The sequence below is a fragment of the Conger conger genome, chromosome 13 (genome assembly GCF_963514075.1).
Source record: "Conger conger chromosome 13, fConCon1.1, whole genome shotgun sequence".
NCBI lineage: Eukaryota > Metazoa > Chordata > Actinopteri > Anguilliformes > Congridae > Conger > Conger conger.
Genome location: NC_083772.1, coordinates 47140958 through 47158393, shown reverse-complemented (window position 1 = coordinate 47158393; position 17436 = coordinate 47140958). Strand labels below are relative to the sequence as shown.

Below are 17436 nucleotides of genomic sequence, written 5' to 3'. Positions count from 1 at the left end.
TGTGTATGACCTGGGGCCCTGCAGGTGTGTGTATGACCTGGTGCCCTGCAGGTGTGTGTATGACCTGGGGCCCTGCAGGTGTGTGTATGACCTGGGGCCCTGCAGGTGTGTGTATGACCTGGGGCCCTGCAGGTGTGTGTATGACCTGGGGCCCTGCAGGTGTGTGTATGACCTGGGGCCCTGCACTGCCAAGGTGGTGTAGCTCTGCAGGTGCTGTGGCCGTCCTGGACCAGGGATCAGGTGTCATCATCTGCCTAAGCACAGATTATCCATGTTCTTACGCAGCTGATTACTGACTGAAACTGCAAACCGATAAGTTCACATGCCCTGGTGATGTTACTATAAGTGGAATAGTGAATGCTATTGCTATGCTAATTCTGCATAGCTATGCTAATACGATTACGATTAGTAAATATTTGTGAATGCGTGTGAATGTCAGCAGAAAACCCATCCTATACACTGCAAAAACGTGACTGTCTTAACAAGAGTTTTTAGTAATTAGACTTACGATCTCTTTTTTTCTCTCTCAAGTAGAAAATAATGAGTTTTCTCGCCTCATTGGCAGTTTTTGTCTCATTTTGCAAAAAAGGAATAGAAATAAGACCAAGATACTTGTTAAGACTGATTTATATTTTTGTTTGTGCAGTGTAACAGTCCTCCTTCTGTAACAGTCACAGGGGTCTCCTCTCGCAGCCATGCTAGCTGTGACTATAGGAAACCAGAAAGCCAGGCCAATCCAAACGGCTGTTGTTGGAACTTACGAGTGAGCGGCTGGCCAATGACCGAGTGTACCCTCCCACATACTGTAGTGCCTTGCTCAGGTCAGTCCTGAGGTCAGTCCTGGGGTCAGTCCTGAGGTCAGTCCTGAGCAGACCAGTCATAATAAACCCCAAGTGCTGTGATTACAGCGATGCTCAGGGTAAAGGCAATTACCCGCTTCACTGAGCTCTTTACACTGCTACATAAATAAATGAAGGAATGAATGAATAAATACAACAGTAAACCGTAATGCTGGTGTTAACAACGTGTGAAGCACATTCAGCGTGAAACGATGGCATAGTACCGTGTGTAGAACACTTGTAAACTTGAATGTGTGATTACTGTGACGATAAAACTGTGACAAACAGGAGCAGCAAAGTACATGTTTTTTTTTGTTTGTTTGTTGTCCATACGTTGGAAAAAATGGTGTGAAAAAAGTAGTACTGCAGACCGGATCCTGTGTTTTGGAGTTGAGGTGTGGAAGGTCCTTGCACTCCTGACAGGTACTGCTTCTCAGCTGGAGCCGAACTGAGACTTTCATGGCATTGAATATTTAATTATATGAATATGGCTAAAAGCTCCCCCGTGTTATTGAGGTGAATAATTTTTTTAAAGAGAAAACCACTGAAGAAATGAATTGTAACTTCAACAAAATATCCTTCAGTTTTTCAGCATTGAGTCAACGTAACTTTAACCATTAACCTTTGACCTTTCTTTCATCTCAGCCTGATCCTTGTAGTTTTTCTTCTCAGTCGACCTGGAGATGCAGCACAGAGGCAAGCCAAGCAATGGTTGAGGACATTCACATGCTATTTTTTGTGCCTTTGCTGATACTTTCTCATAAACGCAAACCCACAAAACCCTGAAACCGTTTTAAAGAGAGTTTTGTCTCTTCTTCTTTCCTTTAAGGGCCTGTCAGCATCCGTCCAATGAAAAACCTCACAGCCATAGCGGGGAGGGACACCTATATTCACTGCCGTGTGATTGGCTACCCTTATTACTCCATCAAGTGGTACAAGAACGCTAACCTGCTGCCCTTCAACCACCGGCAGCGCGCCTTTGAGACCAACGGCACACTGAAGCTGTCGGACGTGCAGAAGGACATGGACGAGGGAGAGTACACGTGCTGCGTGCTGATTCAGCCCCAGCACTACTACAACCGCAGCGTCTACGTCACCGTCAAGGGTACGCCCTGCCACGCCCTGCCCTCGCTCCCCCACCAGGGAAAATAACAACATTCCCACATAGAGCTTCACAGGGCATTTCCCTGCCAAAGCTAGGTTCTGAAACAGCTGGTGGCTGGTTGACCAGTTCAGACCAGCTCCCAACTTGCTGTGGTTGGACCAGTTCAAGCTAGGTCCTGATCGTTGGTTATTTCAAGCTCGTATAGCTGGATTTTACACCAGGGTTTAGTTACATTGAACAGTTCACAATTCGTCATTTAGCCATTCCACTGATGCTTTAAGCCAAAATTACGTACAAAATTGTATTTAATGTGGTAAGCAAACACCAGGAGAAGTAAAGATGGACAAAGTACATGTCTGCCCAATCACGTAAACACTAGCATCAAGATGCAGGCCCCTGGCCCTGTGAGCCCGAAGGGGAGGAGGGTTCCTCTTCGAAAGACGGGCAGGTTCCACACACTGCACTTGCTTCAGTCTAACAGTCTTTCTGAAGAATTCAGAGTAAATGGTGCTTTAGTTTAGTCTTGAATGTTTCAAATCTAAAGGTATGTTAAATGCTAAAACTTTAAACGGTAGGAACAGGGTTATGATTTATAGTCAGAAAGTAAACCAGTATCATGTTATGATGCATTATGATCTTATGGAAGATTCCAGGTTGGATACTTGCTGTCCTGATATTCAGTGGACAGAATTTGAATTGGCTTATCAGTGAGAGAGGCTGAAATATGCTCCTCCATAGATAATTTTCCTGTTTTTCTGAAGGGGGGGGCGGAGTGTGGGCTGTGCCACTTTCAGGGCAGTGGAGCTGGTTAATTGGCTCAGCCGGTGCCTGTAATTCTCCTGCAGTCGTAGAGAGCAGTCCCCTGAGTCCAGTACTCCAGCTGTGTTGTGAATTAGATAAGTGCTGAAGTGGCGCTTATTTCAATGTTATTTTAACTCATTGAGTCTCGAACCACCGCCGCCGTGTCCCCAGAGAGGCGCCATCTCTCTGAACGTCTGTGCGGTCTCCCAGCGTCCTCTGCAACACGGCGCTGTGCCGAAAGGTCGTTTTGGCACTTTCACATCGTCTTCAGGAGACGCTGGCTACTGCCCAATGAGGAGTTCCCCATAACATGCATTTCAGTATATTATGGTCGCAATGATGTTGGATTTCTCATCTTTCTCTGTTTATTTGAGGACTGTGGAAGGTAATATTTCCTAAATAGTGATGGAAAGCAAGTGATATTCTCATAGATCATGAAGACTAAAGACCTTTGTTAGCAGCATCATGTTGAGGTTCTGTGGTTGGCCTGTGTGTAACCTATAATGTGTTCCCCCCTGCCCCCAGTGCCCCCGTTCATCCAGCCCTTTGAGTTCCCCAGCTTCTCCATTGGCCAGCGTGTGTTCATCCCCTGCGTGGTGGTGTCAGGTGACCTGCCCATCTACATCACCTGGCACAAAGACGGCAAGCAAATCCCAGCCAGCCTGGGTGTCACCATCGACAACATCGACTTCACCAGCTCCCTGCGCATCTCCAACCTGTCAGTGGAGCACAACGGGAACTACACCTGCATCGCCCGCAACGACGCAGCCACTGTGGAGCACCAGAGCCAGCTCAACGTCCGAGGTGTGCGGGCGGGGTCTGTGTGTGTGTGTGCGGGTGGGGTCTGTGTGTGTGTGTGTGTGTGTGTGTGTGCGGGTGGGGTCTGTGTGTGTGTGTGTGTGTGTGTGTGCGGGTGGGGTCTGTGTGTGTGTGGAGGGGTGGGGTCTGTGTGTGTGTGTGTGCGGGTGGGGTCTGTGTGTGTGTGTGGGCGGGGTCTGTGTGTGTGTGTGTGGGCGGGGTCTGTGTGTGTGTGTGTGTGTGTGTGTGCGGGTGGGGTCTGTGTGTGTGTGTGTGGGCGGGGTCTGTGTGTGTGGGTGGGGTCTGTGTGTGTGTGTGTGCGGGCGGGGTCTTTGTGTGTGTGTGGGTGGGGTCTGTGTGTGTGTGGAGGGGCGGGGTCTGTGTGTGCGGGCGGGGTCTGTGTGTGTGTGGGTGGGGTCTGTGTGTGTGTGTGTGTGTGTGTGTGCGGGCGGGGTCTGTGTGTGTGTGTGGGCGTGGTCTGTGTGTGTGTGTGTGTGTGTGTGTGTGCGGGCGGGGTCTGTGTGTGTGTGTGGGTGGGGTCTGTGTGTGTGTGGAGGGGCGGGGTCTGTGTGTGTGTGGGCGGGGTCTGTGTGTGTGTGGGCGGGGTCTGTGTGTGTGTGTGTGTGTGTGCGGGCGGGGTCTGTGTGTGTGTGGGCGGGGTCTGTGTGTGTGTGTGTGGGCGGGCGGGTCTGTGTGTGTGTGTGGGCGGGGTCTGTGTGTGTGTGTGCGGGCAGGGTCTGTGTGTGTGTGTGCGGGTGGGGTCTGTGTGTGTGTGGGGGGGGGGGAATCATTTGAAACCCTGCTGAAAAAAAAAAGCTCAAAACAGGTTTTGAACCAACTGCTAGCTAGTAATTTCAAGCTGATCATAGCTAGATTTTACAGCACGGAACATTAAAATAGCAATTATTATATCAATTATTATTTTACAGGCATACTTTATGCAAACAGAGACTGAAAGGACAAGGAAGCCACCCGTGTTCTGCAGAGGTGTACATAACAAACGTATTAGCGTCACATTTAACAGAAGAAAAAAAACGTGTTTAAAAAAGTGTGAAAGCTCAAATTACTAGTTGAGCAAAATGAAACTCGCCATTGCCCTCAATCGTTGTTAACAGCTGGCTGAACTGTTGCTAGGCTACGTTTTTTGTGGCCAACAGGGTTGGCAGCTCTTAAGAGGAAAAGTTCTGGTATATGCCCTCCATTCACCAATGCTGCTGCAAATGAATATGACCATGGACTAAACATCCCCACACTCCACACAGATTTAACTGATCATCTGGATTGATCTGTGGGCCGTGGCTTTGGCAGGCGTGGGCTGATGTCAGGGTGGAGTCTCTGACTCCTCTGCTCAGCCCTGATGTCGGGGTGCAGTCTCTGACTCCTCTCCTCTGCTCAGCCCTGATGTCGGGGTGCAGTCTCTGACTCCTCTCCTCTGCTCAGTCCCTCCCAGGTTTGTGGTGCAGCCGCAGGACCAGGCCGGTATTTACGGCAAAGCCGTGATCCTGAACTGCTCCGCCACCGGCTCCCCGGTCCCTACCATCGTGTGGAAGTACTCCAAAGGTAAAGCCCTGTACTGTCCTCCCACTGGTCCCCTACACTGGGGCTGCAATACCACTGACCAACTCAAACTACTTGAGGATCCATGAGGATCTTTCCATTTCAAATACATTTCAGCACATTTCTATTTCTCTTGTCTTTTTCTCTTTTCTTACAATAGCAGTGAGCACTGTGAGATAATATTGACAATGTTATATAAAAATATGAATGTTGTGAGATTGTGAACTGAGACTGTAGAGGTTGAGTGCGTTATCTGGTCTGAGAGAACGTTTCAGGCTGGCAGGGGGGACGAAGGTACCTTTAGCCCAGCTGCCAGATACAGGGCCCAGAGTTGAAAGGGAAAAACCAAGCCCAGGTCAGAGGTCAGAGCTGTAAGTACTCAGGGATTATTAAAGGGCGTTGGATAGGGCTTCTCTGGAGCTAAAGGGCCTTTGATAGGGCTTCTCTAGAGCTAAAGGGCCTTGGATAGGGCTTCTCTGGAGCTAAAGGGCCTTTGATAGGGCTTCTCTGGAGCTAAAGCGCCTTGGATAGGGCTTCTCTGGAGTTAAAGCGCCTTGGATAGGGCTTCTCTGGAGCTAAAGGGCCTTTGATAGGGCTTCTCTGGAGCTAAAGGGCCTTTGATAGGGCTTCTCTAGAGCTAAAGGGCCTTGGAGAGGGCTTCTTTAGAGCAGCATTACACATCTACCCAGGCCATTAGCTGGGCCATTAGCCGTTAGCTGGGTTGGCTAACCCAGGTGGATTCAGAGAGACAAGCGGTCAGGTGGCCTTAGCATAGTCAGTCCTTCTCTTTGTGTTTACAAAATATATAATCCACATTGCCCAGGTTTGCTCCACTCTACTCCTTTTCTTCTCTCCCTCTCCCTCTCCCTCTCTCTCTCTCCCTCTCCCTCTCCCTCTCCATGTCGGGAGAGTCCACATGCTGCCACCACTTGACCCCACGCTAACCACTAGCACTCGACGGCGTTTTTAATTAAGGGCTGAAAAACCCACAGCGTGTTAAATGTTCCCTCATCTTTTAACAGACAACTTTGCTGCATACTAATTTCCGGGATAATTCATACTCATGCCTAACATACCGTGAGCTCACCTCTGTGTGTAGCCGTTTAATTGAGAGAGACCACTCGAGCTGTGCAGTCCTGCTTTACCCCCCAGAAGGCCCTGCTGGAGACGCTCCTTAAAGGGCCAGTGGCATTCGGGCAGCATTTCTGTAGATGTTGCATTTACATGCTGTTGCCTCTTCCTCTTGGATTGTTTAATGTGGCAAAAATGGCATGGCCAAATTTCAACAGACGTTTCTTAGACAGTCATCATGTGTTTGGTCATGTGATGGATCTTCCTGAAATTGGTCAGACATTTGCTCACCATCTGAAAGTTGTGTCAGTGAAAATGTTTACACTGATATCGTAATCGAGAAAAGAGTAGGCTAAGAAGCTAAAACTCCCGGGTTTGACCTTAAATTCCAGAAGAAAGGAAATGTTTTGTGTTGTTATTAGAGCCTCTGTGTAGATGCTCAATCCTTTTCTGAACACCTGCTAACAACCTGTTAGAAACATTTTACAGTGATTCCTTTCTCAAGCTCATCCTCAAAAATGTACAAGACGGACAACAACTAAATTCTTTAAATCAGAGGTAGAGACCGCCATTTTATATGTGTAGTACTTATAGAGGACTGTAATTTCAGCTCTTTTCAAGGCTTTAGATTTGCAACTTTCAATCTTAGTTCTCTTTTTCAGAACCTTCTCTGTGGATTAATATGCACATTATGTGTTTCGTAATCTCCCTCCCTAAATTATGTTTTCTGCCACAGCTGCTGGGATTTAGATTTAAGTTGTAAAAATGTGTATGTTGACAGGGTGAAATCTTTTCCAAAGCTCTGCGGAGATATGCGTGTCTCCAGCTTGGCCTGGTGTCAATGTCATGACCTGCTAAAGATCTTTCAGTGCTTATGTCCTGGATATTGTTTATCATCTGGCAAGTATGCCAGTGCTGGATTTGATATATGTGCTTTAAATGTAAACCGCTTTTGCTTTTGTTTTCCTTGCTGTTGACAGCGTATAGCAGAAATCAGTGTAATGGAAATGGGAGATATAAATTGATACTCAAAATTATATTAATCAGTAATTTTCCTTATGGCTATATCAAACACGAGCCAATCCCAGGAGCTCGAAGGTTGTCCTGGTGTTTTCAGCGAAACGCACCCATTTGGTCACAAACAGTGATAGGCCAGAAGTGTGCTCCTGTGGAGGGCCGACACACCCAGAGGTGGTTACACAGAACATTCTCACAGTCCTCTCTGTTTCTCCCCCACTGGAGGTTACAGCTCATATCAGCTTTGTTGCAGGACAGTGTCTATCGCCACACTGCTGCCCCTGATTCACTGATCTAGATAGTTTTGGCTTCAGTAGGGGGAACTTTCAGGGCCCTGTTTTTGCAGTCAAGGTGCAAGTGTGAAACGCTGGCTCTAGCACCAGCCCTGGTGTATGAGGCCATGCTCCCAGTGTCCCAGGTCTGCTAGTTTCCAGTCAGTGCCGCAGTTGTAAAAAGGGTGAATTGATGAGAATAAATTAACTGTGGGTGTGGTGGGTGTTTGGGTTCATTGTTGCCACCCCTGTCTTTGCCTTTGTAAACAGTGAGTTAGCACCACAGCTAATTCCATTCAGGCTGAACAGCAAGCACTTCATGAGAAGTTCTATGGAAGGAAATCTGAATTGAATTCAATGATTTGAAATGATTTACTGTGAAATGAATATATTTGATTTTTTTGTCAGTTCAATAGATTTTAATTTATTATCTTATGAAATGTAGGTTTTTTTACATCTCAAAAATGTAGCTTTCCAAAATGTAAATCTGAAAAACACACGCCCAGAAATTCTGGTTTCATTTTTGCCAATGCCTGAAATTCAGTTTTTAAAAGTTCCGTTTTAAAAAATTTAGAAATTGAGTGGGTTACTCTCTTTTTAAAAATTTTCATTACCTCTGCTAGATCACATTTAACAATGAAAGTGGCTGTTTTGTGATACTGATGTGATTAATGGCTATAATCCTGTAATGAAAGCATGAGGGCTTTTATGTTACTTTCATTTTATGATTTTCTGTGAAAAGTTCAAATGAAGCAAGGTTCCATGCAGTAGATTATTGATATTTATTGTTTTAAATGGCCATTCTCAATTATTTTTCATCTTCATTAAATTCTAAGGAACCTTGTAAGCAAAAAAGGAATGAAGCAAATACAGATGATGAACTACAAATCCAAACAAAGCACAAGAGCCACATATACACCGATCTCTCCAAATTGTTCACTTTTCCTCAACACAGGTCAATTTCACCCGAACATCATACCACTCTTTAAAATAAGCAAAACACCACTCAAACGGAGTTTGATTAACCTCAGACATGCGCTGAATGTGCATTCTCCAGGGAAACAGCTCCGGAGACAAAATGTCCGCTCTCTCTCCTGCACTGTGTGTGACTCTAATCTGAGTCTGAACCTGCACCTTGTGAAGCTCCTTATGAAGCTATGTAGCGTGTGCTCTGCCTCACTTCTTATGAAGCTCCTTATGAAGCTATGTAGCGTGTGCTCTGCCTCACTTCTTATGAAGCTCCTTATGAAGCTATGTAGCGTGTGCTCTGCCTCACTCCTTATGAAGCTATGTAGCGTGTGCTCTGCCTCACTTCTTATGAAGCTCCTTATGAAGCTATGTAGCGTGTGCTCTGCCTCACTTCTTATGAAGCTCCTTATGAAGCTATGTAGCGTGTGCTCTGCCTCACTCCTTAGGAAGCTATGTAGCGTGTGCTCTGCCTCACTCCTTATGAAGCTATGTAGCGTGTGCTCTGCCTCACTCCTTATGAAGCTATGTAGCGTGTGCTCTGCCTCACTCCTTATGAAGCCCTTATGAAGCTATGCACCTGCAGCTCTGCGTCACTCCTTATGAAGCTATGCACCTGCAGCTCTGCCTCACTCCTTATGAAGCTATGTAGCGTGTGCTCTGCCTCACTCCTTATGAAGCTATGTAGCGTGTGCTCTGCCTCACTTCTTATGAAGCTATGCAGCGTGTGCTCTGCCTCACTCCTTATGAAGCTATGTAGCGTGTGCTCTGCCTCACTCCTTATGAAGCCCTTATGAAGCTATGTAGCGTGTGCTCTGCCTCACTCCTTATGAAGCTATGCAGCGTGTGCTCTGCCTCACTCCTTATGAAGCTATGTAGTGTGTGCTCTGCCTCACTCCTTATGAAGCTCCTTATGAAGCTATGTAGCGTGTGCTCTGTCATGTCACCACAATCGCGTATGGCTATGTCATGTAGAACACAGCAGCCACAAAGAATGCCCTGACATTCTGCCAGCTCTATTGTGATGTACCACCTGACTGCTTCAAACATCTGAAACACATTTTTAGCATCCCAAACGTTCACTCTGGCCCTGCCAAAATGCATGATTAACAGGAACTTTAAAACGAAGGCTCAATGCATGCATTAAGATGGCCACACAGGCGATTTTAATGGATTAGCCATTAGATGTCCAAACAGCCCCTCACCCAGAGAGCACCCCTCTCAAATGCTGAAGGAATCACAGAGTTGGCCAAGATGAGAATTGTGGGTAAACTCTGGATGTTGTGTAAACAAGGGGGTCACTCTACACTCTGCATGATGGGCTACTTGGATATTAAGCAGTGGAGCACCCTAAGTAGTGGAGCACCCTAAGTAGTGGAGCACCCTATGTAGTGGAGCACCCTAAGTAGTGGAGCACCCTATGTAGTGGAGCACCCTAAGTAGTGGAGCACCCTATGTAGTGGAGCACCCTATGTAGTGGAGCATCCTAAGTAGTGGAGCACCCTATGTAGTGGAGCACCCTAAGTAGTGGAGCACCCTATGTAGTGGAGCACCCTAAGTAGTGGAGCACCCTAAGTAGTGCAGCACCCTAAGTAGTGGAGCACCCTATGATGAACAGAAGCAGGTGCTCCATGTCTCAGTACTGTTTCAGAGGAGAACACCGGTGTGTCTGTTCACCCAAAATGTACAGAGTCCGGTGCAGCGACGGGGTCGAGCACACACACACAGTGATGTGATCCATACCAGGAGGGATCCAGTGATGTGATCCATACCAGGAGGGATCCAGGGTAAAATGTGTTCAAATGATAACGATACAGAGCAGAGCATGGGGTGAGAAGCGCTGGTTGCAGAATGTGTGGTGTGATATCTGCTCAAATGCTAACAACACAGAGCGGAGCATGGGGTGAGAAGCGCTGGTTGTGATATCTGTGATATCTGCTCTTGCTCCCCCCCACAGGTGCCGGAGTGCCCCAGTTCCAGCCCATTGCGCTGAACTCGGGCTTCAGGATCCAGCTGCTGCCCACCGGCTCCCTGCACATCAAACACGTGCTGGAGGAGGACAGCGGCTACTACCTGTGCAAAGTCAGCAACGACGTGGGCGCGGACGTCAGCAAGTCCATGTACCTCACCGTCAAGAGTAAGACCCCTCTCCACACTGTCTGTGTACCTGACTGTCCCTCCCATGGGGACCTACAGTACCTCAAAACTCGAAACCGAAACACTGGGGCCTTTACTTACCACAGTGTGTGGTAGACGGTGGTGGGGGTGTGTTTGTGTGGGTCAGTGTGTGGTAGACGGTGGTGGGGGTGTGTTTGTGTGGGTCAGTGTGTGGTAGACGGTGGTGGGGGTGTGTTTGTGTGGGTCAGTGTGTGGTAGACAGTGAGGGGAGTGTGTTTGGGTGGGTGAGTGTGTGGTAGACGGTGGTGGGGGTGTGTTTGGGTGGGTCAGTGTGTGGTAGACAGTGGTGGGGGTGTGTTTGGGTGGGTCAGTGTGTGGTAGATGGTGATGGGGGTGTGTTTGTGTGGGTCAGTGTGTGGTAGATGGCGGTGGGGTTTGTGTTTGGGTGGGTCAGTGTGTGGTAGATGGCGGTGGGGGTGTGGTTGGGTGGGTCAGTGTGTGGTAGACGGTGGTGGGGGTGTGTTTGTGTGGGTCAGTGTGTGGTAGACGGTGGTGGGGGTGTGTTTGTGTGGGTCAGTGTGTGGTAGACAGTGAGGGGAGTGTGTTTGGGTGGGTCAGTGTGTGGTAGACAGTGGTGGGGGTGTGTTTGTGTGGGTCAGTGTGTGGTAGATGGCGGTGGGGGTGTGTTTGGGTGGGTCAGTGTGTGGTAGATGGCGGTGGGGGTGTGGTTGGGTGGGTCAGTGTGTGAGTGTGTGGTAGACGGTGGTGGGGGTGTGTTTGTGTGGGTCAGTGTGTGGTAGATGGCGGTGGGGGTGTGGTTGGGTGGGTCAGTGTGTGGTAGACGGTGGTGGGTGTGTGTTTGGGTGGGTCAGTGTGTGGTAGACGGTGGTGGGGGTGTGTTTGTGTGGGTCAGTGTGTGGTAGACGGTGAGGGGAGTGTGTTTGGGTGGGTCAGTGTGTGGTAGACGGTGGTGGGGGTGTGTTTGTGTGGGTCAGTGTGTGGTAGATGGCGGTGGGGGTGTGTTTGGGTGGGTCAGTGTGTGGTAGACGGTGGTGGGGGTGTGTTTGGGTGGGTCAGTGTGTGGTAGACAGTGAGGGGAGTGTGTTTGGGTGGATCAGTGTGTGGTAGATGGTGGTGGGGGTGTGTTTGGGTGGGTCAGTGTGTGGTAGACAGTGAGGGGAGTGTGTTTGGGTGGGTGAGTGTGTGGTAGACGGTGGTGGGGGTGTGTTTGGGTGGTTCAGTGTGTGGTAGACAGTGAGGGGAGTGTGTTTGGGTGGGTGAGTGTGTGGTAGACGGTGGTGGGGGTGTTTGGGTGGGTCAGTGTGTGGTAGATGGTGGGGGGAGTGTGTTTGGGTGGGTCAGTGTGTGGCAGACGGTGGTGGGGGTGTGTTTGGGTGGGTCAGTGTGTGGCAGACGGTGGTGGGGGTGTGTTTGGGTGGGTCAGTGTGTGAGTGTGTGGTAGACGGTGGTGGGTGTGTGTTTGGGTGGGTCAGTGTGTGGTAGATGGCGGTGGGGGTGTGGTTGGGTGGGTCAGTGTGTGGTAGACGGTGGTGGGTGTGTGTTTGGGTGGGTCAGTGTGTGGTAGATGGTGGGGGGAGTGTGTTTGGGTGGGTGAGTGTGTGGCAGACGGTGGTGGGGGTGTGTTTGGGCGGGTCAGTGTGTGGTAGATGGTGGGGGGAGTGTGTTTGGGTGGGTCAGTGTGTGGCAGACGGTGGTGGGGGTGTGTTTGGGTGGGTCAGTGTGTGGCAGACGGTGGTGGGGGTGTGTTTGGGTGGGTGAGTGTGTGGTAGACAGTGAGGGGAGTGTGTTTGGGTGGGTGAGTGTGTGGTAGACGGTGGTGGGGGTGTGTTTGGGTGGGTCAGTGTGTGGTAGATGGTGGGGGGAGTGTGTTTGGGTGGGTGAGTGTGTGGCAGACGGTGGTGGGGGTGTGTTTGTGTGGGTCAGTGTGTGGTAGACAGTGAGGGGAGTGTGTTTGGGTGGGTCAGTGTGTGGTAGACGGTGGTGGGGGTGTGTTTGGGTGGGTCAGTGTGTGGTAGACAGTGAGGGGAGTGTGTTTGGGTGGGTCAGTGTGTGGCAGACGGTGGTGGGGGTGTGTTTGGGCGGGTCAGTGTGTGAGTGTGTGGTAGACGGCGGTGGAGGTGTGTTTGGGTGGGTCAGTGTGTGGTAGACAGTGAGGGGAGTGTGTTTGGGTGGGTCAGTGTGTGGTAGATGGTGGGGGGAGTGTGTTTGGGTGGGTCAGTGTGTGGTAGACAGTGAGGGGAGTGTGTTTGGGTGGGTCAGTGTGTGGTAGATGGTGGGGGGAGTGTGTTTGGGTGGGTGAGTGTGTGGTAGACGGTGGTGGGGGTGTGTTTGGGTGGGTCAGTGTGTGGTAGATGGTGGGGGGAGTGTGTTTGGGTGGGTCAGTGTGTGGCAGACGGTGGTGGGGGTGTGTTTGGGTGGGTCAGTGTGTGGTAGATGGTGGGGGGAGTGTGTTTGGGTGGGTGAGTGTGTGGCAGACGGTGGTGGGGGTGTGTTTGGGCGGGTCAGTGTGTGGTAGATGGTGAGGGGAGTGTGTTTGGGCGGGTCAGTGTGTGAGTGTGTGGTAGACGGAGGTGGAGGTGGAGCAGAAGAGCCTCTCTCTCCGCTGTGCTACACGCAGAGCCTCAGGCTCCCAGGCTGGGCTGCCGGTTTCTGCCTGGATGAGTCCCATGAGGGGAGAGGACGTGTGTCGCAAACTGTGTGTTTATCTGCCGAGACGCCAAGCACTTATGTTCCCTCCATTACACCCTGAACTCCTTACTCAAGGCACAGCTGCCATTTAGAAAAGTATCTCTCTCTCTCACTCTCTCACTCTGTCTCTCTCTCGCTCACTCTCTCTCCCTCTCTCTCTCTCTCTCTCTCTCTCTCTCCCAGGGTTAAAGATAGGTCCTCCACAACTGGAGGATAGTAGGAGGGATAGCTGTTTGTTACGGTGGGGGAGGGGTAGCTGTTTGTTACGGTGGGGGGGGGGATAGCTGTTTGTTACAGTGGGGGAGGGATAGCTGTTTGTTACAGTGGGGGGGGGGATAGCTGTTTGTTACGGTGGGGGGGGGGATAGCTGTTTGTTACGGTGGGGGAGGGATAGCTGTTTGTTACGGTGGGGGAGGGATAGCTGTTTATTACGGTGGGGGGGGGGATAGCTGTTTGTTACGGTGGGGGGGGGGATAGCTGTTTGTTACAGTGGGGGGGGGGATAGCTGTTTGTTACAGTGGGGGGGGGGATAGCTGTTTGTTACGGTGGGGGAGGGATAGCTGTTTGTTACGGTGGGGGAGGGATAGCTGTTTGTTACGGTGGGGGGGGGATAGCTGTTTGTTACAGTGGGGGGGGGGATAGCTGTTTGTTACAGTGGGGGGGGGGATAGCTGTTTGTTACGGTGGGGGGGGGGATAGCTGTTTGTTACGGTGGGGGAGGGATAGCTGTTTGTTACGGTGGGGGAGGGATAGCTGTTTATTACGGTGGGGGGGGGGATAGCTGTTTGTTACGGTGGGGGAGGGGTAGCTGTTTGTTACGGTGGGGGGGGGGATAGCTGTTTGTTACGGTGGGGGGGGATAGCTGTTTGTTACGGTGGGGGGGGATAGCTGTTTGTTACGGTGGGGGGGGGGGGTAGCTGTTTGTTACGGTGGGGGAGGGATAGCTGTTTGTTACGGTGGGGGGGGGGGGTAGCTGTTTGTTACGGTGGGGGAGGGATAGCTGTTTGTTACGGTGGGGGGGGGGGTAGCTGTTTGTTACGGTGGGGGAGGGATAGCTGTTTGTTACGGTGGGGGGCCAAGGGAGATTAATTTTGAGATGGAAATAAAAAGGGCACTGTACAGTACAGAAACTCTGCAAGCCGTGACCTGGAGGACCCTATCGGGTTACGCTGAGTGTAGGCCATGGTCCAAACTGCTTCCCAAGTGCTTTAATTTAACAATTTCTTACGTAAATGCGTCATTTAGTTTGTCCAGCAGCATTAATTTGGCTAAACAACTATCGTAGAGAGTGGGTTCAGAGAGCAGGAGACTGCCCAGGCAGAGGGCTTCAATCAGGCAGAGTGGGCCATGTGGTGTTCAATCAGAGCTAATCGTGCTGCAGGACCCGTCTGCAGAAACACCCAGCATGCAACAGGACGGTCTACCGGCTCTCACCAGTAGGGGGCGAGCAATAAGCAAACCGAACAGGAGGATAGATGAAGAACAAACCAAATGGAACTGAACCAAAGACTTTACATGATAAGATGATGATGCCTTTTTCCATATTTTTTTTTGTCCGCACTATGGGTAGTGAGCAGGAATGCTTAGTAGTGCTTTTCAGTGACAATCCGGCCCGTCATGTTACATATTAGCTAACATTAAATTACTCGATAACTATAACTTATAGTCATCAAATGTATTATTAGCTAGAACTATGTAGCTGGTTAAAGTAACAGGTTACCTAATCTATCTTAACATCAGCGCTAGTCTGATTGTTGATTGTTGAGGTTGATTTTCGTTGATTCGTCAAAACCGTTATGGCTTATGTGCAATTTTACTGGGTCCTGATAACCTACACATACATAATGTGGGAGAAAAAGGAATACTTTTTAATTTGTTTTTCTAAAAAATTACCCGTTTAGCGAACCCCATTGACCTCCTTTCATTCGGTGCCCGCTGTCTAATGAAGCACCTGCAGTGTGGCCTCTTGTTCAGGGGCCCATTTTGAGGAATGGGAGGGGGGATTAAGAATTTAGAATTTAATTTTTTTTAAATATGTTTTTTTTGGTTTGTTTGTGTTTTTGAGTGACACAAGTGTTTTATGAGACCGGCATGTGTGATTTTACCATCACAAAAAATAAGCTAGGTTCGTCGTTATGAATTAGTCACAAACATTTCAGTCATCGACGGAAAAAGAAATGTACGCAGGGAGCCCAGTGGTGTCTTGTGTTCTTGTGACCCTGTTTAACATCATCTATCGTCAAATCTTTGATATGGCCTCTTACGTTTGGCAGCGCCCTGATTCGCTCATATCTTATTCTCACATGGAGTTATGGGATTGGAAGGGGGTATCTTACACCCCATGGAGTTATGGAATTGGAAGGGGGTATGTTACACCCTCAGCAGGAGGGAGGAAAATCAAGGGAGCGAGGGAAAATAACTGCTCCCTCTGTTGTTTCGGAAGCGGATCCCTCTTAGAGTGGCCTCCATATTTCATCCTGGCATTTTGGGGATTCCCCCCTTGAAGCAAGGGAAGGCGACGTCAGGAAGAAAGCAAAACCCACTGTGGTGGGATCCAGTCCAAACTGTAGAACATGGTGGCACCCACATACATCACTTCCACGTTTTAAAATGCATGATAGTCAGTAAGTGACATCACGGGCACTTGGGCCAGTCTATGGACTGAAGCTGGACATGGTCAGACAGTACTAATCAAACTGGTGAGTAATGTGTGGTTTGTGCTGACTGAGCCGGTACAGAGCCCCTCCCTCTGCTGCTCTGAGTCACACCTCAGCCCGGGGGGGGGGGGGGGGGTATTCTGGCCCCCTTAGGGGGGGGGGGGGGGGGTTATTTGATGGGCTCAGGTTTTGGGAGCTTATTTTTCTGCTCTGCTCTTATCAGACTGGTGCAGGGAGCTCCCTGTAGAGTGTGTCTCTGTCTGAGCCAAACACAGCTCTCCTCTGGGGTATACACGCACAGACACACACACACACACACACGTGCACACACACACTCACACACACACTGCAACAGACAGATACACACACACGCACGCTCACTCACACGCACACACACACATCTCGTGAACAGCGCATGAGCTCACTGACTGCACTGGCTGATGGCCACACAACACACAGAGGTGCACCATGTGACCACTCGACTCTCATGTTGCCATTTTACATTTTCCACCATTTTCTCCAAGCAATTAAATTCCTTTCATCTTCTGATTTCCCTAAGAACAGGGAGCTTTGGTTCGTAACATGGCTTTCTGGTGCTTATGTTAGCTTATGACAAGGCATTCAATATGGAATAATTTAGCTTCAATGGAAGGGAATCAGTACTTTCAGTGTTGATCGACCATGAAGTCGATCATCTGCTTTATCTATAGCAACACCTGTGATGTCACTGGGGCTTGGTCTTGTGACGGGGGCCAGGTCATGTGATTCGGGGCGAGGCTTCCCTGGGGGAGACCAGCTCAGAGCTGGCTGTGTACTGGTGGGCACAGGTGCACTGCCACGGCCTCCCTAAGCTCCAGCGCTCTGTTTGTGCAAGTCTGCTGCTCTCCTGTTTCTGCAAGTGTGCTGCTCTCCTGTTTGTGCAAGTCTGCTGCTCTCCTGTTTCTGCAAGTGTGCTGCTCTCCTGTTTGTGAAAGCTGCTGCTCTCCTGTTTGTGAAAGCTGCTGCTCTCCTGTTTGTGAAAGCTGCTCTCCTGTTTGTGAAAGCTGCTGCTCTCCTGTTTGTGAGAGCTGCTCTCCTGTTTGTGAAAGCTGCTGCTCTCCTGTTTGTGAAAGCTGCTCTCCTGTTTGTGAAAGCTGCTCTCCTGTTTGTGAGAGCTGCTCTCCTGTTTGTGAAAGCTGCTCTCCTGTTTGTGAAAGCTGCTCTCCTGTTTGTGAAAGCTGCTGCTCTCCTGTTTGTGAAAGCTGCTCTCCTGTTTGTGAAAGCTGCTCTCCTGTTTGTGAGAGCTGCTGCTCTCCTGTTTGTGAGAGCTGCTCTCCTGTTTGTGAAAGCTGCTCTCCTGTTTGTGAAAGCTGCTCTCCTGTTTGTGAAAGCTGCTGCTCTCCTGTTTGTGAAAGCTGCTCTCCTGTTTGTGAAAGCTGCTCTCCTGTTTGTGAAAGCTGCTCTCCTGTTTGTGAAAGCTGCTGCTCTCCTGTTTGTGAAAGCTGCTGCTCTCCTGTTTGTGAGAGCTGCTCTCCTGTTTGTGAAAGC

The 17436-nt window shown here is 49.7% G+C and overlaps 1 protein-coding gene and 1 pseudogene across 2 annotated transcripts in view; both read left to right on the top strand.

Moving 5' to 3' along the window:
• The window catches only part of LOC133107602 (uncharacterized), a 980437-nt pseudogene that overhangs the window by 357595 nt on the left and 605406 nt on the right, over positions 1 to 17436 (top strand).
• The window catches only part of dscamb (Down syndrome cell adhesion molecule b), a 193988-nt gene that overhangs the window by 121847 nt on the left and 54705 nt on the right, over positions 1 to 17436 (top strand). Inside the window, exons 8-11 of one of the 2 annotated variants that reach the window (XM_061217289.1) lie at positions 1669 to 1944; positions 3271 to 3549; positions 4984 to 5103; positions 10384 to 10563. In XM_061217289.1, coding sequence (XP_061073273.1) covers positions 1669 to 1944; positions 3271 to 3549; positions 4984 to 5103; positions 10384 to 10563 — 855 coding nt within the window. Of the gene's footprint in view, positions 1 to 1668; positions 1945 to 3270; positions 3550 to 4983; positions 5104 to 10383; positions 10564 to 17436 lie in introns of those variants that run through there. The other variant, XM_061217290.1, reaches the window with a different exon arrangement.